This window comes from Hemibagrus wyckioides, linkage group LG14 (assembly GCF_019097595.1).
Source record: "Hemibagrus wyckioides isolate EC202008001 linkage group LG14, SWU_Hwy_1.0, whole genome shotgun sequence".
In the NCBI taxonomy this organism is placed as follows: domain Eukaryota; kingdom Metazoa; phylum Chordata; class Actinopteri; order Siluriformes; family Bagridae; genus Hemibagrus; species Hemibagrus wyckioides.
Window position 1 is genome coordinate 20048420 of NC_080723.1, and position 19181 is coordinate 20067600.

Below are 19181 nucleotides of genomic sequence, written 5' to 3' on the forward strand. Positions count from 1 at the left end.
GGTATCAGCAGAAACCTGGAGAAGCTCCTAAACTCCTGATTAAGTTCGCAAATCAGCGACAGTCAGGTATTCCAGCTCGTTTCAGTGGCAGTGGATCAGGATCAGATTTCACTCTGACCATCAGTGGAGTCCAGACTGAAGATGCAGGAGATTACTACTGTCAGAGTTACCATTACATCAGTAGCACAGACCTGTTCACACAGTGTTATAGAGTCGTACAAAAACCTCCCTCAGTCAGATTGTAGAGAGACTGAACTGCTGCAGCTGGGAGTGACGGCAGGTGATGAGTTGGAGGATGTGATACGACACAATGACACTCTGTGGAGGAGAGGAACCACACCACACTAACTCACAACTCACATTAGAGATCTCTCAATAATCATCACACCACACTGCACACAGTCCATCATATCCACTACTTTTGTAGTTTTCTACAGAGATGGTGCTCACTGTCACAATATCATAATTTTACTAATATCAAGTATCTTATTATCAAATTCATTTCTGTTTTGTATGATTCCCCACACATTTACTCCATCTAAACTATCCTGCTCACAAAGACTGGTTTTCATACAGTTTTGTTTGTGTGCATCTTTTCTTGCAGGCATGGGTCTTGCAGCAAAATCCAATTACACCTCATGAAAACACATTCCAACTTAATGGTCAGGTTTCCATTTTTCTTGATATTGTCTTACTAATAAGTGTTAGTTTTGTACTGATGTTTGGACACACTGACTCACTGTGGTGTTTAACTCCAGAGTATCAGAAAATATGAAAGGTAAAATTAATTCTCATCATAATCTATGGTTAGGGTTAGGGTAACTGTAAGAATCCTGGATAAGTTAAATTAATGAACAAATAAATGATGTTAATTTGTGTATATAGTCCTCAGCTTATGTCTAGTCTGGGCTAGAAGGACATCAGTCTCAGCTGCATGTCTTCATAGAATTCTGTGTTATTTTTCTTATTATTGTTGTTGGTGGTGTTCTTGATTACTTAAAGTTAAAAATAATCATTTGTAAGCAATTTTCTAGACATACACCAAAATGTCTATTTCAGTAAGAGAGGTGTTTTGCTCTTAAAGATGTTTGATGAGTTCAGAGGACGAGGTTTGAGACGCCACCTCTCATCTATTTACATTACTATTCTATCATGTTTACTCCATCAGTTCACATCAATCAGTTCACTACATGCTGGTTGCAGTGGAGCTCCAACAGTCTCATTCCTGATTGATGGACCTTCCTGGTTTTGATGTTTCAGGGTCTGGTGCATGTCTTTTAGGTGTGGGTCAGGCACAGTGTCCTTCAGTCTGTTGGCTTGTGTCAGTGGTGAAGGACTTTACTCTGCTCTGGTCCTTCAGCTCTCTGTAGTGCTGCTGTTCTCTGCAGTCTGATCACCTCATGACTACAGCCTCATGGTGTGGAGTTTGGGGTGGTGTTGCTCACTGACACTGTGACCAACTGAATCATTGAGATTTGTTCACAGAAACAGAGGACCCAACTAACCATTCTGATGTTGTGGGAATTCCACTAACCAAATAAAAATTACTCTTAATATTGTTAGAAAAATTATATTTTAGTAAAATATAATAATCTACAGAGATATAATCATGGTTAAAAAGGTTTAATTTCCATAACCATCGTGTCAGTATTTGACTATTAGATGGGGCTTGGAAAGTATCATAAGCATTTGTATAATTTAATTTAAAAGAAAATGATTTACATCTTCAATCTGAATCACATTTTCAGTGATGATTTCTCTCAATTATTTGTTACGTCAAAATAGCGCACATATAAAATTATAAACCCAAAGCCCCCTGTGAAAGTATGGAATGAAATGGCATGGGAGAATAATAATGATATTATTTATTATTTATTATTATTATTATTATTATTATTATTATTATTATTATTATTATTTATAATAATAATAATAATAATAATAATAATAATAATAATAATAATAATAATAATAATAATTATTATTATTATTATTATTATTATTATTATTATTATTATTAATAATAATATTATTATTATTATTTGTTTTTCTCATGAATGATCAGGTTCTACAGCAGATTCTGAGACAGATGCACTGGTGATTTGTGTATGATGTGTTTAATCAACAATGTAAAGCAAGCGTGTTTACTGATTCAAAAGCTTTTATTAATAATTCAAAGCAGGACATTGCAGTGATCCACACACTTAACACATATTTAGGTGATAATTAAGAAGAAGAGCTGAGTTAAACTGAGGAGTGTGTGAGCTCACATGTTAATAACACAAATGAAATGATGAGAGAGGATGATTTGAGCAGTAAAGGCCACATGTACCACACAGTGAAGCAGTAGAAGGTGAGCTGAGTAAAGTGTGTGTGATCTCACAGCTCTGAGCACTGCTCTGTGTTCACTGTGCTCACCACAGTAGGTTGGTTGTCTTTGGAGGCCTCACAGGTCACCACCTTGTTCCTCCACTGCTCCGGGTGGAGGCTCAGTGTGCTGCTCCAGCTGTAGAGGCCGTCAGCGTTCAGAACGGAGGTGCTGCTGCTTTCCCCCGAGCTCCAGCTGCTGCCATCAACCTTCCAGCTCAACTTCCAGTCCGAGGGGAAGCCCTTGTAGGCCACACACATGAGTGTGACCTTCTCCTGCTGCAGCTCCATACTGGAGGGGGGCAGCACCGTCACACTGGGCTGGGTGACACCTACACACACACACAGAGGTGAGACAGGAATGGACAGCTGTCAGTCACTCAGGCTTTGTTTCAGCTCACTGTGTGTGTTTCACTTCCCTTTATATCTTACAGAGCAGAACTGAGATCAGTGGAGCATCACAAACGTTTCACATTCAATTCAAATACTTTTAAATCGTACAGCTATAAAGATTTATATTATTGTGAACATTTGTACAAGTTCAAATTTAATTGTACTGTACCTTCAATAATAAGAAATATTAAACACATTTTATAATGTAATTAAACAGCATTTAAAGTAAAACAGATTCATAATTTAAATAAATTCATTCTAGCCTTCAGGTCATCTGTTCATAAAGTCAGAGTCTCTGAGATATTAAATGTAGTTAGAATAATTGAGTGAAACACTGTTACAGTAATTTGCACAAACAATAATATATGTTTTGGTTGTAAATTTACTATAAATTAAAATGAACTATTAGTACTGTAGTGAGATACATTTTGAGAAACATCTAATATAAGTTAAATTTCAGAAACAAAATGACTTTATCCTGACTTCACATTTCATTAAAGGGAATTTAAAGACAAAAAAACCCATATGGACTATAATCTTTTTACTTTTTATGAAGAATCTGAACACACTCCATTTCAGTAATTAATAAACAGGTTACTTACGGCCCACAGACAGTTTGGTTCCTCCACCAAAAGTGTGCCACAGTGATACATTCCTATGAAGCCGTCATACAAAAACCTGTCACACTACAGTGAACACACACACACACACACACACACACACACACACACACCGACACACACACACACACACACACACACACAAACAGAGTTAACTAATTGTGGTTATATTTGCAGAACACAACTGTATAATTAACGATTTCCCCATTAGTAAAATAAATCATTAGTTAGTCCTAACTCCTGAAAATTTCCAAGAAATGAAAAAAATATTCAAGATTCAACTTTTCTCTCCAATTAATTTATTTATTCAATTTTGACCTAAAAGTATTTTCCAGAAAAGCTCCATCAGACTCCAGAAACAAAATTCACACAATAACTCTGTAGTAGTGTGAGAATGACAGTAAGATTGTTGGAATGTGGTAAAGGTGTTTCCATACTTAGAGGACACTTTGCATTGGCAGCACATGCTTCAGTGCTCTGGGAGTGTTTATAGCGCTGTGACTTTAACACTTCATGACTGAGAGCTGCTGCTACAGCAACTTCACCCACAGCTACCATGACTTTCATCCCCGTCTTCATCTGGACACTGATCCTCTGGACTCAAGGTCAGACACTGCTTCATATTTTATCTCTACAATGATCTGTTCATACTAATACACTTATTGTTTCTATTAGAATATTTCAGTTTCATGCTGCGTTATTGTGTATTTTTCAGAATGCAGAGGTCAAGTCACAGTAACTCAGACTCCTGCAGTGAAATCTGCTCTTCCAGGAGAAACAGTCACCATCAACTGTAGAACCAGTCAGGCAGTGTATCATCACAGCTCATATGGTCACTACTTACACTGGTATCAGCAGAAACCTGGAGAAGTTCCTAAACTCCTGGTTAAGCTCGCAAATCAGCGAGAGTCAGGTATTCCAGCTCGTTTCAGTGGCAGTGGATCTGGATCTGATTTCACTCTGACCATCAGTGGAGTCCAGACTGAAGATGCAGGAGATTACTACTGTCAGAGTTACCATTACATCAGTAGCACCAACCTGTTCACACAGTGTTATAGAGTCGTACAAAAACCTCCCTCAGTCAGATTGTAGAGAGACTGAACTGCTGCAGCTGGGAGTGACTGCAGGTGATGAGTTGGAGGATGTGATACAACACAATGACACTCTGTGGAGGAGAGGAACCACATCACACTAACTCACAACTCACATTAGAAATCTCTCAATAATCATCACACCACACTGCACACAGTCCCTCACAACCAACAGTTTAACATAAATAGTTCTGCAATTTTCTATATATCACAAGTTTATCACTAATCCTACCCTCAGTACATTCTCTATTTCTGACCCAGAATCAATCCCTGTTATTAATCTGGTCTCAGACTCAGTCTCTGTCTTGTGTTTGTTTCAGGTTAAACTCTGGTCCTGCTCTTGATTCTGACTCAGTCACTGGTGTAACTCCTCTTGACCATGAGAGCTTGCTGCTATCTTGAATCAGGACAGATTTAGCATGAAGGTGTGGCTCTAATATAATCGCATTCCTCCAGTTAATGACCCATCTGACCCATCTGACCTTCTCTCTTCATATTGAGACTCTTCTCTGACTTGGCCCCCAGGTGGAGGAATGAACTTCCTCTGGTTGACTGAAAAGCTGAGTTACTCTCTGTCTTCAAAGAAAGACCAATTCCCTTCAAACACCAAGCACTAAAATGAGAATTTATTAGAAAACCTCATCTTCTACTGTTGCTGTGCTGCTGTACTAACTTAAGCTATCTCCTTTAACAGGGATTTAGCTTCATAATATTTTATTAGTCAGTGAGGATGTGTTTTTGGAGATTACAAAGCAGTTCTACTTTTGTAAGTGACTCTGGATAAAGCCATCTGATAAATGCTGTAAATGTAAATATTCTCAAGACAGAGAGTGCATTACTACTTCCTGTGCTGTCTTGTGCCTCAGGTCTCCTTCATGCCTGGTGCAATATTGAATCAGGAGACATATAGCATGGAGGTGTGGCTCTAATATAATCTGATTCCCCCATTAATGACCCAGCTTTATCCATGACCCCTGACCATTCTATATCTGTTCCTGTCATTACAGAAGTTGTACCTGTATCTATGTTAGATGTAGCACATTACACACACTTCAACTAAAGTTAAATAGTTATTTTCATCCTTGAATGACTGATTTATTGCTTTTATCTAAAAGTGATTAAAATATATCCCATATTCCATGAATTTTACATCATCAGGACCTTCAAAATTGTTCTAAAATCTTACACAACATTCCTGTAAGTATCTGCTTACTAGTTAAGTCATGATTAACTCAGAGCAGTCTGTTGTATCTGGGCCATGATGATGCTGATAGACTCATCACTACATGAACAAGACTGAATAAAGATTAAAGAAACATTTGAGCTCTTTCTGTATATTTCATTTTTTCTTTCTTTTTTATTATTTCATCACAATAGTTCTTCATTTCTGTTCTAGTTTCTGGGTTCTAATTTAAGGATGGATCTGTCTACGTTCTCTGTGTCAGTCAGTGTCTTGACCCTTATTATAGATTACGACTACAAGTATTAGAAGATCCAAATAAAAAAAGCACTAGATGTTTCATTGTTATCAAAGTTGCTATTTTCCATTAAAAGAGATCATTTGAAATGTTTTTTCATACATCAGTTTATTCTTTGATGTATTTTATTGAAATTTGTTAAATTTTTTGATAGTTTATGCAAATTCTGACCAATCAGAGAAATAAGAATTGAAAGTGTTCCTCCTCCCATGGTTGTAAATAAAGAGGCAGACTGAAGAGTGTAATACACACACACACACACACACACACACACATACAGATTTGCATGAAGAGCTCTGAGACCCAGAATAGATCACCACTTTCAGCAGATGTTCATGGTTCTTCAGCTAAACTCACTCAAGCACAACACACAGCGCTGCACTCGACCTGCTGTTAAAGGTGCTGTTCCAAATCACTGCCAAAGACACTTCACTAATGAAAAAGGAGACCTGCTTTCCACATTGAAGCTTTATTTCAGCAGAGCTACACCACTGACATCACCTCAGACTGCTAAGCATGGTTTAAAGCGTACACTTGAATTCTAGTGGACCTCACAGCGGCTCTTTCGGAACGAGGCGACCTGAGTGGTGTCGTGGTGGGAGACGGTACAGCCGAACACCTCAGCCTCCTCCCAGCGTTCTTTGCTGAGGGTCAGGGTGCTGCTGCGGCTGTAGACGCCGTTCTTCTGTTCTTCTGTGCTGGTCAGAACCCCTTCATTTACCTCAGCACCATCCACGGTCCAGCTCAGCAGCGCCCCCTGTGGAGAATAGGCCGAGAGCAGGCAGAGCAGTGAGGCCGTTCCCTCAGAGCGCTGCAGAGAGGAGGGAGGGAGCAGAGACACGGAGGGCTTCACCATCGGACCAGCTGAAGAACGAACACACACACACACACACACACACACACACACAATTAGATTAATGTTAATGTGAACTCTATCATACTGAACATGGTGATATTTGGTCCTTCAGTTCAGCTGTAGAGCAGATGCAGTAGTTTATCTGGACATCGTACAACAGGACACAATTCTGATAACATTATCCAACCAAACTGCAGCTCAACAAAATCTCCTTCTATTAAATAAAACACACCGTGCTTAAATAACCATCACACCATGGTAAAGTCATCTTTGTTTAATTTTTTAAATCATCCTAATAATTATTTATAGGTTATAATTTAATGGGAAATCAACAAAAAATGTAAACAAACAATAAAACAAACTGTTACACAAAGTTCCATTGTGATTAATTAGAGTAACACAAAGCAAAAATTTAATGAAATAAAATCTAACATTTCACATGAACCTTAAAAATAGATGAATTGACTTCATCAGAATTTTAAAAAATGACAAATGAAACCGAGAACCTAGAAACAGCTCTCTCCTCTTCACACCACATTCCACTTTTCTCTCTTTTATTGAAAAGACCAATTTCTTTATCAAAATTTCACAGTATTAATTTGCAGTAAATTTATCAGTTTCACGGAATTCATAAAAAGAACTAATGACTCTATGAGCATTTAAACAAATAAGGCACTTACTTTTCATAATGAGTTTGGTTCCTCCACCAAAAGTCCACCACAGTGATACATTCCTATGAAGCCATCGTACAAAAACCTCTGTCACACTACAGTGAACACACACACACACACACACACAGACACACACACAGTTCAATAATTGTTGTTATATTTACAGAAGACAACTGTAAGATTGAAGATTTCTTCATAAGTAAGTTTTCTTCATCACTCATCTGTTTAAACTCAGTGATGTTTCAGTAAAAAGGTCTGACTCTGGAGCACAGTGTACTGTACACACTGCAGAAGACTGGAGGAGAAATAACACTGAATGATGGATTAGTGATGAGATTCATCTCTACAGTCAGAAACACAATAAACATGACACATAAATATAGTAAAGAATAACTTTTTAATGTTGGTCTCTTCTACATCTCCTCTGTAGTCAGTCTGAATCCTGATGGAATTAAACTGAAAATCTGAACTTCTGTCATTTCTCTACTGCATTTATACACTTGAAACAAATATAACATAAACTTATCTTTCTAATTCACTTATTTATGCAACTTATACCTAAAGGTATTTTCCAGAAAATCTCCATCTGACTCCAGAAGTAAAATTCACACAATATCTCTGTAGTAGTGTGAGAATGACAGTAAGATTGTTGGAATGTGGTAAAGGTGTTTCCATACTTAGAGGACACTTTGCATTGGCAGCACATGCTTCAGTGCTCTGGGAGTGTTTATAGCACTGTGACTTTAACACTTCATGACTGAGAGCTGCTGCTACAGCAACTTCACCCACAGCTACCATGACTTTGATCCCCGTCTTCATCTGGACACTGATCCTCTGGACTCAAGGTCAGACACTGCTTCATATTTTATCTCTACAATGATCTGTTCATACTAATACACTTATTGTTTCTATTAGAATATTTCAGTTTCATGCTGCGTTATTGTGTATTTTTCAGAATGCAGAGGTCAAGTCACAGTAACTCAGACTCCTGCAGTGAAATCTGCTCTTCCAGGAGAAACAGTCACCATCAACTGTAGAACCAGTCAGGCAGTGTATACAGACTCAAACGGTGAGCGTTTAGCCTGGTATCAGCAGAAACCTGGAGAAGCTCCTAAACTCCTGGTTAAGCTCGCAAATCAGCGAGAGTCAGGTATTCCAGCTCGTTTCAGTGGCAGTGGATCTGGATCTGATTTCACTCTGACCATCAGTGGAGTCCAGACTGAAGATGCAGGAGATTACTACTGTCAGAGTGTACATTACATCAGTAGTATCTGGTCGTATCACAGTGTTATAGAGTCGTACAAAAACCTCCCTCAGTCAGATTGTAGAGAGACTGAACTGCTGCAGCTGGGAGAGACTGCAGGTGCTGAGTTGGAGGATGTGATACGACACAATGACACTCTGTGGAGGAGAGGAACCACACCACACTAACTCACAACTCACATTAGAGATCTCTCAATAGTCATCACACCACACTGCACACAGTCCATCACATCCACTACTTTTGTAGTTTTCTACAGAGATGGTGCTCACTGTCACAATATCATAATTTTACTAATATCAAGTATCTTATTATCAAATTCATTTCTGTTTCATATGATTCTCCACACATTTACTCCATCTAAACTGTCCTGCTCACAAAGACTGGTTTTCATACAGTTTTGTTTGTGTGCATCTTTTCTTGCAGGCATGGGTCTTGCAGCAAAATCCAATTACACCTCATGAAAACACATTCCAACTTAATGGTCAGGTTTCCATTTTTCTTGATATTGTCTTACTAATAAGTGTTAGTTTTGTACTGATGTTTGGACACACTGACTCACTGTGTTTAACTCCAGAGTATCAGAAAATATGAAAGGTAAAATTAATTCTCATCATAATCTATGGTTAGGGTTAGGGTAACTGTAAGAATCCTGGATAAGTTAAATTAATGAACAAATAAATGATGTTAATTTGTGTATATAGTCCTCAGCTTATGTCTAGTCTGGGCTAGAAGGACATCAGTCTCAGCTGCATGTCTTCATAGAATTCTGTGTTAATGTTGGTTGTGTTCTTGCTTGATAAAAGTTAAAAATAATTATTTTTAAGCAATTTTCTAGACATACACCAAAATGTCTATTTCAGTAAGAGAGGTGTTTTGGTCTTAAAGATGTTTGACGAGTTCAGAGGACGAGGTTTGAGACGCCACCTCTCATCTATTTACATTACTATTCTATCATGTTTACTCCATCAGTTCACATCAATCAGTTCACTACATGCTGGTTGCAGTGGAGCTCCAACAGTCCCATTCCTGATTGATGGACGTTCCTGGTGTTGATGTTTCAGGGTCTGGTGCATGTCTTTTATGCTTTGGTCAGGCACAGTGTCCTTCAGTCTGTTGGCTTGTGTCAGTGGTGAAGGACTTTACTCTGCTCTGGTCCTTCAGCTCTCTGTAGTGCTGCTGTTCTCTGCAGTCTGATCACCTCATGACTACAGCCTCATGGTGTGGAGATTGGGGTGGTGTTGCTCACTGACACTGTGACCAACTGAATCATTGAGATTTATTCACAGCAACAGAGGACCCAACTAACCATTCTGATGTTGTGGGAATTCCACTAACCAAATAAAATATACTCTTAATATTGTTAGAAAAATTATATTTTAGTAAAATATGATAATCTACAGAGATATAATCATGGTTAAAAAGGTTTAATTTCCATAACCATCGTGTCAGTATTTGACTATTAGATGGGGCTTGGAAAGTATCATAAGCATTTGTATAATTTAATTTAAAAGAAAATGATTTACATCTTCAATCTGAATCACATTTTCAGTGATGATTTCTCTCAATTATTTGTTACGTCAAAATAGCGCACATATAAAATTATAAACCCAAAGCCCCCTGTGAAACTATGGAATAAAATGGCATGGGAGAATAATAATGATATTATTCATTATTTATTATTATTATTATTTATAATAATAATAATAATAATAATAATAATAATAATAATAATAATAATAATAATATTATTATTAATATTATTATTATTATTATTAATATTATTATTATTATTATTATTTGTTTTTCTCATGAATGATCAGGTTCTACAGCAGATACTGAGACAGATGCACTGGTGATTTGTGTATGATGTGTTTAATCAACAATGTAAAGCAAGCGTGTTTACTGATTCAAAAGCTTTTATTAATAATTCAAAGCAGGACATTGCAGTGATCCACACACTTAACACATATTTAGGTGATAATTAAGAAGAAGAGCTGAGTTAAACTGAGGAGTGTGTGAGCTCACATGTTAATAACACAAATGAAATGATGAGAGAGGATGATTTGAGCAGTAAAGGCCACATGTACCACACAGTGAAGCAGTAGAAGGTGAGCTGAGTAAAGTGTGTGTGATCTCACAGCTCTGAGCACTGCTCTGTGTTCACTGTGCTCACCACAGTAGGTTGGTTGTCTTTGGAGGCCTCACAGGTCACCACCTTGTTCCTCCACTGCTCCCGGTGGAGGCTCAGTGTGCTGCTCCAGCTGTAGAAGCCGTCAGCGTTCAGAACGGAGGTGCTGCTGCTTTCCCCCGAGCTCCAGCTGCTGCCATCAACCTTCCAGCTCAACTTCCAGTCCGAGGGGAAGCCCTTGTAGGCCACACACATGAGTGTGACCTTCTCCTGCTGCAGCTCCACACTGGAGGGGGGCAGCACCGTCACACTGGGCTGGGTGACACCTACACACACACACAGAGGTGAGACAGGAATGGACAGCTGTCAGTCACTCAGGCTTTGTTTCAGCTCACTGTGTGTGTTTCACTTCCCTTTATATCTTACAGAGCAGAACTGAGATCAGTGGAGCATCACAAACGTTTCACATTCAATTCTAATACTTTTACATCTTACAGCTATAATGATTTATATTATTGTGAACATTAAAAGTTCAAATTTAATTGTACTGTACCTTCAATAATAAGCAATATTAAACATATTTTATAATGTAATTAAACAGCATTTAAAGTAAAACAAATTCATAATTTAAATAAAATCTTTATTTAAGACAAAGTCTTCAGGTCATCTGTTCATACAGTTTAGTGTCTCTGAGATATTAAATGTAGTTTGAATTATTCACTGAAACACTGTTAAAGCAATTTGTACAAACATTAATATGTGTTTTGGTTGTTTTATGTATTTAACTTAAATTAAAGTGAACTATTAGTACTATAGTCAGATACATTTTGTGAAACCTCTAAAATATTAGACATTTGAGAAACAGAATGACTATCTTAACATCGCATTTTATTAAAATGAATTTAAAGACAAAAAAAAACTATGGACTATAATCTTTACAGTTTTTATGAAGAATCTGAACACACTCCATTTCAGTAATTAATAAACAGGTTACTTACGGCCCACAGACAGTTTGGTTCCTCCACCAAAAGTCCACCACAGTGATACATTCCTATGAAGCCGTCATACAAAAACCTCTGTCACACTACAGTGAACACACACACACACACACACACACAAACACACACACACACACACACACAAACACACACACACACACACAAACAGAGTTAACTAATTGTGGTTATATTTGCAGAACACAACTGTATGATTAACGATTTCCCCATTAGAAAAATAAATCATTAGTTAGTCCTAACTCCTGAAAATTTCCAAGAAATGAAAAAAATATTCAAGATTCAACTTTTCTCTCCAATTAATTTATTTATTCAATTTTGACCTAAAAGTATTTTCCAGAAAAGCTCCATCAGACTCCAGAAACAAAATTCACACAATAACTCTGTAGTAGTGTGAGAATGACAGTAAGATTGGGGGAATGTGGTAAAGGTGTTTCCATACATAGAGGACACTTTGCATTGGCAGCACATGCTTCAGTGCTCTGGGAGTGTTTATAGCGCTGTGACTTTAACACTTCATGACTGAGAGCTGCTGCTACAGCAACTTCACCCACAGCTACCATGACTTTCATCCCCGTCTTCATCTGGACACTGATCCTCTGGACTCAAGGTCAGACACTGCTTCATATTTTATCTCTACAATGATCTGTTCATACTAATACACTTATTGTTTCTATTAGAATATTTCAGTTTCATGCTGCGTTATTGTGTATTTTTCAGAATGCAGAGGTCAAGTCACAGTAACTCAGACTCCTGCAGTGAAATCTGCTCTTCCAGGAGAAACAGTCACCATCAACTGTAGAACCAGTCCGGCAGTGCATGGTAATAACTGGTTACACTGGTATCAGCAGAAACCTGGAGAAGCTCCTAAACTCCTGATTAAGCTCGCAAATCAGCGAGAGTCAGGTATTCCAGCTCGTTTCAGTGGCAGTGGATCTGGATCTGATTTCACTCTGACCATCAGTGGAGTACAGACTGAAGATGCAGGAGATTACTACTGTCAGAGTTTCCATTACATCAGTAGCACCAACCTGTTCACACAGTGTTATAGAGTCGTACAAAAACCTCCCTCAGTCAGATTGTAGAGAGACTGAACTGCTGCAGCTGGGAGTGACTGCAGGTGCTGAGTTGGAGGATGTGATACGACACAATGACACTCTGTGGAGGAGAGGAACCACACCACACTAACTCACAACTCACATTAGAGATCTCTCAATAATCATCACACCACACTGCACACAGTCCCTCACACCCAACAGTTTAACATAAATAGTTCTGCAATTTTCTATTTATCACAACTTTATCACTAATCCTACCCTCAGTACATTCTCTAATTCTGACCCAGAATCAATCCCTGTTCTTCATCTGGTCTCAGCCTCAGTCTCTGTCTTGTGCCTGTTTCAGATTACACTCTGGTCATGATCTGGACTCTGACTCAGTCACTGGTGTAACTCCTCTTGACCCTGAACCTGCTGTTCATTCTCTTTATTTCCTAGTGCAGACTGAGACCTGGTTTGCTGCAGAGGATTCAGGGACACTGTGTGTCTCACACTATTACACACCTCTTGTACTGTCTCATCTTAAACAATTTCATTCTTTCAATTCGTTTCTGTCAAAAATTAATCTGATCCAGCGGTCATCCTACTGAGACCTCATCACTTCCTCTACTTTTAGACTGAAACCTCCCTTCAGACAAGCCTCCTGTCCTCCTGCCTGCCGTCATTCTCTTGAACTCCTTTAACATGACCATCAACAGCTTCCCTCTAACACACAATGGTTGACATGTTCTGGACCTGGTCTTCATCCACCCATCATCCATTCCTGCCTGACCTACCACTATCTAGTTTAACCCCTCCCAGACTTCCTGAATGCTCCACTCTTTCTCTTCTTCCTCCATGGCTTTCCTCATCCTCTGGTTCTGCACAGATCTCATGATGTCTGGCAGAAATCTCATCATGGCAGTTCATCAACTGAAACTAAATCTCAGTAAGACTGAGCTGCTGTATATCACTGAAGAAGCTTCTCCATGTCAGGATGCTGTGCTCTCTGAGTTACACCATCTGACCTTCTCTCTTCATATTAAGACTCTTCTCTGACTTGGCCCCCAGGTGGAGGAATGAACTTCCTCTGGCTGACTGAAAAGCTGATTCACTATCTGTCTTCAAAGAAAGACCAATTCCCTTCAAACACCAAGCACTAAAATGAGAATTTATTAGAAAACCTCATCTTCTACTGTTGCTGTGCTGCTGTACTAACTTAAGCTATCTCCTCTAACAGGGATTTAGCTTCATAATATTTTATTAGTCAGTGAGGATGTGTTTTTGGAGATTACAAAGCAGTTCTACTTTTGTAAGTGACTCTGGATAAAGCCATCTGATAAATGCTGTAAATGTAAATATTCTCAAGACAGAGAGTGCATTACTACTTCCTGTGCTGTCTTGTGCCTCAGGTCTCCTTCATGCCTGGTGCAATATTGAATCAGGAGACATATAGCATGGAGGTGTGGCTCTAATATAATCTGATTCCTCCATTAATGACCCAGCTTTATCCATGACCCCTGACCATTCTATATCTGTTCCTGTCATTACAGAAGTTGTACCTGTATCTATGTTAGATGTAGCACATTACACACACTTCAACTAAAGTTAAATAGTTATTTTCATCCTTGAATGACTGATTTATTGCTTTTATCTAAAAGTGATTAAAGTATATCCCATATTCCATGAATTTTACATCAGGACCTTCAAAATTGTCCTAAAATCAGACACAACATTCCTGTAAGTATCTGCTTACTAGTTAAGTCATGATTAACTCAGAGCAGTCTGTTGTATCTGGGCCATGATGATGCTGATAGACTCATCACTACATGAACAAGACTGAATAAAGATTAAAGAATCATTTGAGCTCTTTCTGTATATTTCATTTTTTCTTTCTTTATTATTTCATCGCAATAGTTCTTCATTTCTGTTCTAGTTTCTGGGTTCTAATTTAAGGATGGATCTGTCTACGTTCTCTGTGTCAATCAGTGTCTTGACCCTTATTATAGATTATGACTACAAGTATTAGACTCAAATTTAAAAAAAAAAGAAAAAAAAAAGCACTAGATGTTTAATTGTTAAAGTTGCTATTTTCCATTAAAAGAGATCATTTGACATGTTTTTTCATACATCAGTTTATTCTTTGATGTATTTTATTGAAATTTGTTAAATAAGAATTGAAAGTGTTCCTCCTCCCATGGTTGTATATAAAGAGGCAGACTGACGTGTAATACACACACAGATTTGCATGAAGAGCTCTGAGACCCAGAATAGATCACCACTTTCAGCAGATGTTCATGGTTCTTCTGCTAAACTCACTCAAGCACAACACACAGCGCTGCACTCGACCTGCTGTTAAAGGTGCTGTTCCAAATCTCTGCCAAAGACACTTCACTAATGAAAAAGGAGACCTGCTTTCCACATTGAAGCTTTATTTCAGCAGAGCTACACCACTGACATCACCTCAGACTGCTAAGCATGGTTTAAAGGGTACACTTGAATTCTAGTGGACTTCACAGCGGCTCTTTCGGAACGAGGCGACCTGAGTGGTGTCGTGGTAGGAGACGGTACAGCCGAACACCTCAGCCTCTTCCTAGCGTTCTTTGCTGAGCGTCAGGGTGCTGCTGCGGCTGTAGATGCCGTTCTTCTGTGCTTCATTTACCTCAGCACCATCCACGGTCCAGCTCAGCAGCGCCCCCTGTGGAGAATAGGCCGAGAGCAGGCAGAGCAGTGAGGCCGTTCCCTCAGAGCGCTGCAGAGAGGAAGGAGGGCTTCACCATTGGACCAGCTGCAGAACACACAAACACACAATTAGATTAATGTTAATGTGAACTCTCATACTGAACATGGTGATATTTGGTCCTTCAGTTTAACATCTGTAGAGCAGATGCAGTAGTTTATCTGGACATCATACAACAGGACACAATTCTGATAACATTATCCAACCAAACTGCAGCTCAACAAAATCTCCATCTATTAAAACAAACACACCGTGCTTTAACCATCACACCATGGTAAAGTCATCTCTGTTCAATTTTTTAGATAACCTTATTTATGGGTTATAATTTAAATGGGAAATCAACATTAATACATTTAAACAAAATATAAACTGTTAAAAAAAATATAAATTTCCATTGTGAGTGTAACGCAAAGCAAAAATCAAATCCAACATTTCACATGAACCTTAAAAAATGACAAAAGCCTTTATAGAATCAGCTCTCCTATTCACACCACATTTCACTTTGCTCTATTTTATAGAAGACCCATTTCTATATCTAAATTTCAGTATTATTTTGCAGTAAATCTATCAATTTCATTGATTTTCAAACAAAGTAATGACGCTATGAGCATTTAAACAAAAGGTACTTTTCATAATGAGTTTGGTTCCTCCACCAAAAGTGTACCACAGCGATACATTCCTATGAAGCCATTGTACAAAAACCTCTTTCACACTACAATGAACACAGTTCAATAACTTGTTAGAGTTAAAGAACAACTATTTGATTGAAGATTTTTACATGAGTAAGTTCTTAGTCACTCTGCTGTTTAAACTTGTAACTCAGGAGTTCACTGAAACATCACACCACCTCATGTTCTCTCCTCATATTGCATTAAGCTCTGAACATGGCCCTAAGGTGGACAAATGAACTTTCTCTAGCTGACTGAAAAGTTGAATCATTGTCTCTTCACTGACCAACTGCCAACACAAAGCATTAAACACAGCATTAAATGACAAATCTCATCTTTTACTGTTGTTGTGCTGCTGTAAGAACTAATGCTAACTTCTCTAACAGGGCCCTCAGGGTGTGTTTGATGGAGATTACAAAGCACTTCTACCTCTGTATCTCAATCTGGATAAGGGCATCTGCCAAATGCTGCAAGTGTAAATATTAATGGAATAGCTGGTGTTCCCGGAGTCTTTGGAGGACGGTTCTGACATGAACAACATGTTTGGTCTCGTTACGAGAGTACACCAGAATGTCGATGTAGACGATGACGAAGCGATGTAGGTACTCTCGGAACAGTTCATTCATGTAGCCCTGGAAGACTGATGGTGCATTAACCAGACCGTATGGCATCACTAGGTATTCGTAGTGGCCTGTAGGGGTTACGAAAGCTGTCTTCCACTCGTCCCCCTCACGGATCCCGATCAAATTATAGGCGCTGCGTAGGTCGAGCTTGGAGAAGATCCAGGCTCCTCTCAGTTGTTTGAGGGCGGCAGGAACAAGTAGAAGGGGATACCGATATTTAACGGTGACCTGGTTGAGAGCATGTTAATCAATACAGGGACGGAGTCCTCTGTCCTTCTTGGCCACGAAGAAAAAGCTTGAGGCAGCTGGGGACTTAGAAGGACGGATATATCCTTGCTTTAGGGCCTCTCGAATGTAGTCCTCCATGGCCTGGTGTTCCGGCAGGGACAGGGAGTATATTTTGCCTAGTGGCACGGGGGCATCAGGAAGAAAACACAAAACACGTCTTGGTAGTCCAAGTATTGCGGAGGAATGGAAGGAAGCCGTTTTTGATGCGGGCTCTAGATGGATGTGGATTGTAGGGATAAGGAGGGAGTTTTGGGAACCTGAAGCGGGAGGTTAGGAAAACAATGATTGAAGGAGTGTTCTCCCCACTTCAGAACCTCTCCAGTGGCCCAGGAAATGGTAGGGGAGTGCCCCATAAGCCAAGACCGTCCAAGGATTCTTCCCGAAGTGGACCTCTCTAGAACCAGGAAATAACTTCTGAGTGAAGAAAGCCGATCCTCATGTGGAGTGGCCCCACGAAGGAGTGCACTGTCCCCCACCCCAGGGGTCTACCGGTGATGGAGTGGATGCGGTAGTGGACGGGGTTAGGGCTCTTCTTGAGGCCCAACTGGTGGCAAATGTCAGTGGAGATGAAATTGCCAGCTGATCCAGAGTCTAGGAGCACGTGAACTGTAATGGGAGAGGAGCCACAAATCAGTTCTACAGGCGTGGTGAGTGGTTTTAAATGAGTAGAGGAATAAGTGATCGTACTCACAGCTGGGCGTACCGGGTGTGTGGGACATGCAGGCAATGCATGTCCCGGTTGGCCGCAGTAGAGGCAGAGATCCTGGGTCAGCTGGCGTTGTCTCAGAAGTTGGTTAGCAGGGTACATTCTTCCCACCCACTGGCAGCAGCTAGAGTGCGGAAATGCAGAGTATAGTCATTAATGGAGCGTGTACCTTGTTTCAGGTGGTAGAGTTGCTCTCCCACACTCATATCCCATAAGGGTTTGCCGAAGACCTCTCTGAAGTGAGCGATGAAAACGTCAACAGACTGAAGAACTGGGCCATTCTGCTGCCAGAGGGAATCAGCCCAGTGGAGTGCTTTCCCAGTCAGAAGCGAGATGAATGCAATCTTTGCCCCGTCGGTGGGAAAGCGGTGGGGTTGCATCTCCATGGCTAGTTGACACTGAAGCAGGAAACCACTGCAATCCTCTGCCGAACCAGAGTAGGAAGAGGGCGTGGCCATCGTGCCGGCGAGGTATGCCACTTCCGGGTTCGGCGGTGGACGCGCAGCCGCGGTAGAGTCAGCAGCAGCCGCGGGCTGAGATGCGGTGGGAACCGTAGTGGTAGTGGGCTAAGTGGTGGCTTCCTGCAACGCGGGGAGCACTCCCTGCAGCGCACTGACCAGCTGGTGGATGATGTCAGCGGCTGTTGGGTCCATACTGTTCTACGGTCTGGTCTTCTGTCACTAAAACACCAGAGGAGAACAGGCAATGGAGTATTAAGTTTATTGGAAACAGAACACGGGTGGAAAGAGGGACAGTGGAGAATACTCAGCTTTACGGAGGAGACTGTGAGGCGGAGCTGGAGGTAGATGATGCTGTGCACGGAGGTGAGTTGAGTGAGTAATCGTGGAGGAGAAAAAAAAAAAAAAAAGGAGGAGAAGGTAGTAGTCGGGGCAAAACGGGAAGTAGCGGTAGCTATGGTGCTAAAGCTCACGAATGTCAGCGCTATAAGGAGTCGGTGTCTAAACCAGACCAGACAGGGAAGTAGTGGAGAGAGTTCTCTTAAATAGGAGAGTGGAGGAAAGAAACTAATGAGGTGCAGGTGAACTCAATCAGTATTCGGGAGCGTGAGTGCGCTGGTGCGGGGTCGGGTCCGGCATGCCTGTGACAGAGAGGTGGCAGCCTTCCACTTAAATAAAAGAGAACGCCTGGCCAGGAGGGATGCAAGAGACAATAATGAACGTTTAGCTGGGGTTAGACGCCTATCATCCTCTCCAATAAAGCCAAAAAGAGCAACCAGG

The 19181-nt window shown here is 40.1% G+C and overlaps 2 gene segments (V, D, J or C); both read right to left on the reverse strand.

The window, feature by feature from the left end:
* Positions 1–2243: 2243 nt before the first annotated feature.
* LOC131364569 (immunoglobulin lambda constant 6-like) lies at positions 2244–4002 on the reverse strand. The segment is given in 3 exon segments: positions 2244–2699; positions 3363–3415; positions 3926–4002. Coding segments are annotated over 3 exon segments (450 nt in total).
* Positions 4003–6371: 2369 nt separating this feature from the next.
* LOC131364669 (immunoglobulin kappa constant-like) lies at positions 6372–16685 on the reverse strand. The segment is given in 2 exon segments: positions 6372–6813; positions 16285–16685. Coding segments are annotated over 2 exon segments (330 nt in total).
* Between the last annotated feature and the right edge of the window lie 2496 nt (positions 16686–19181).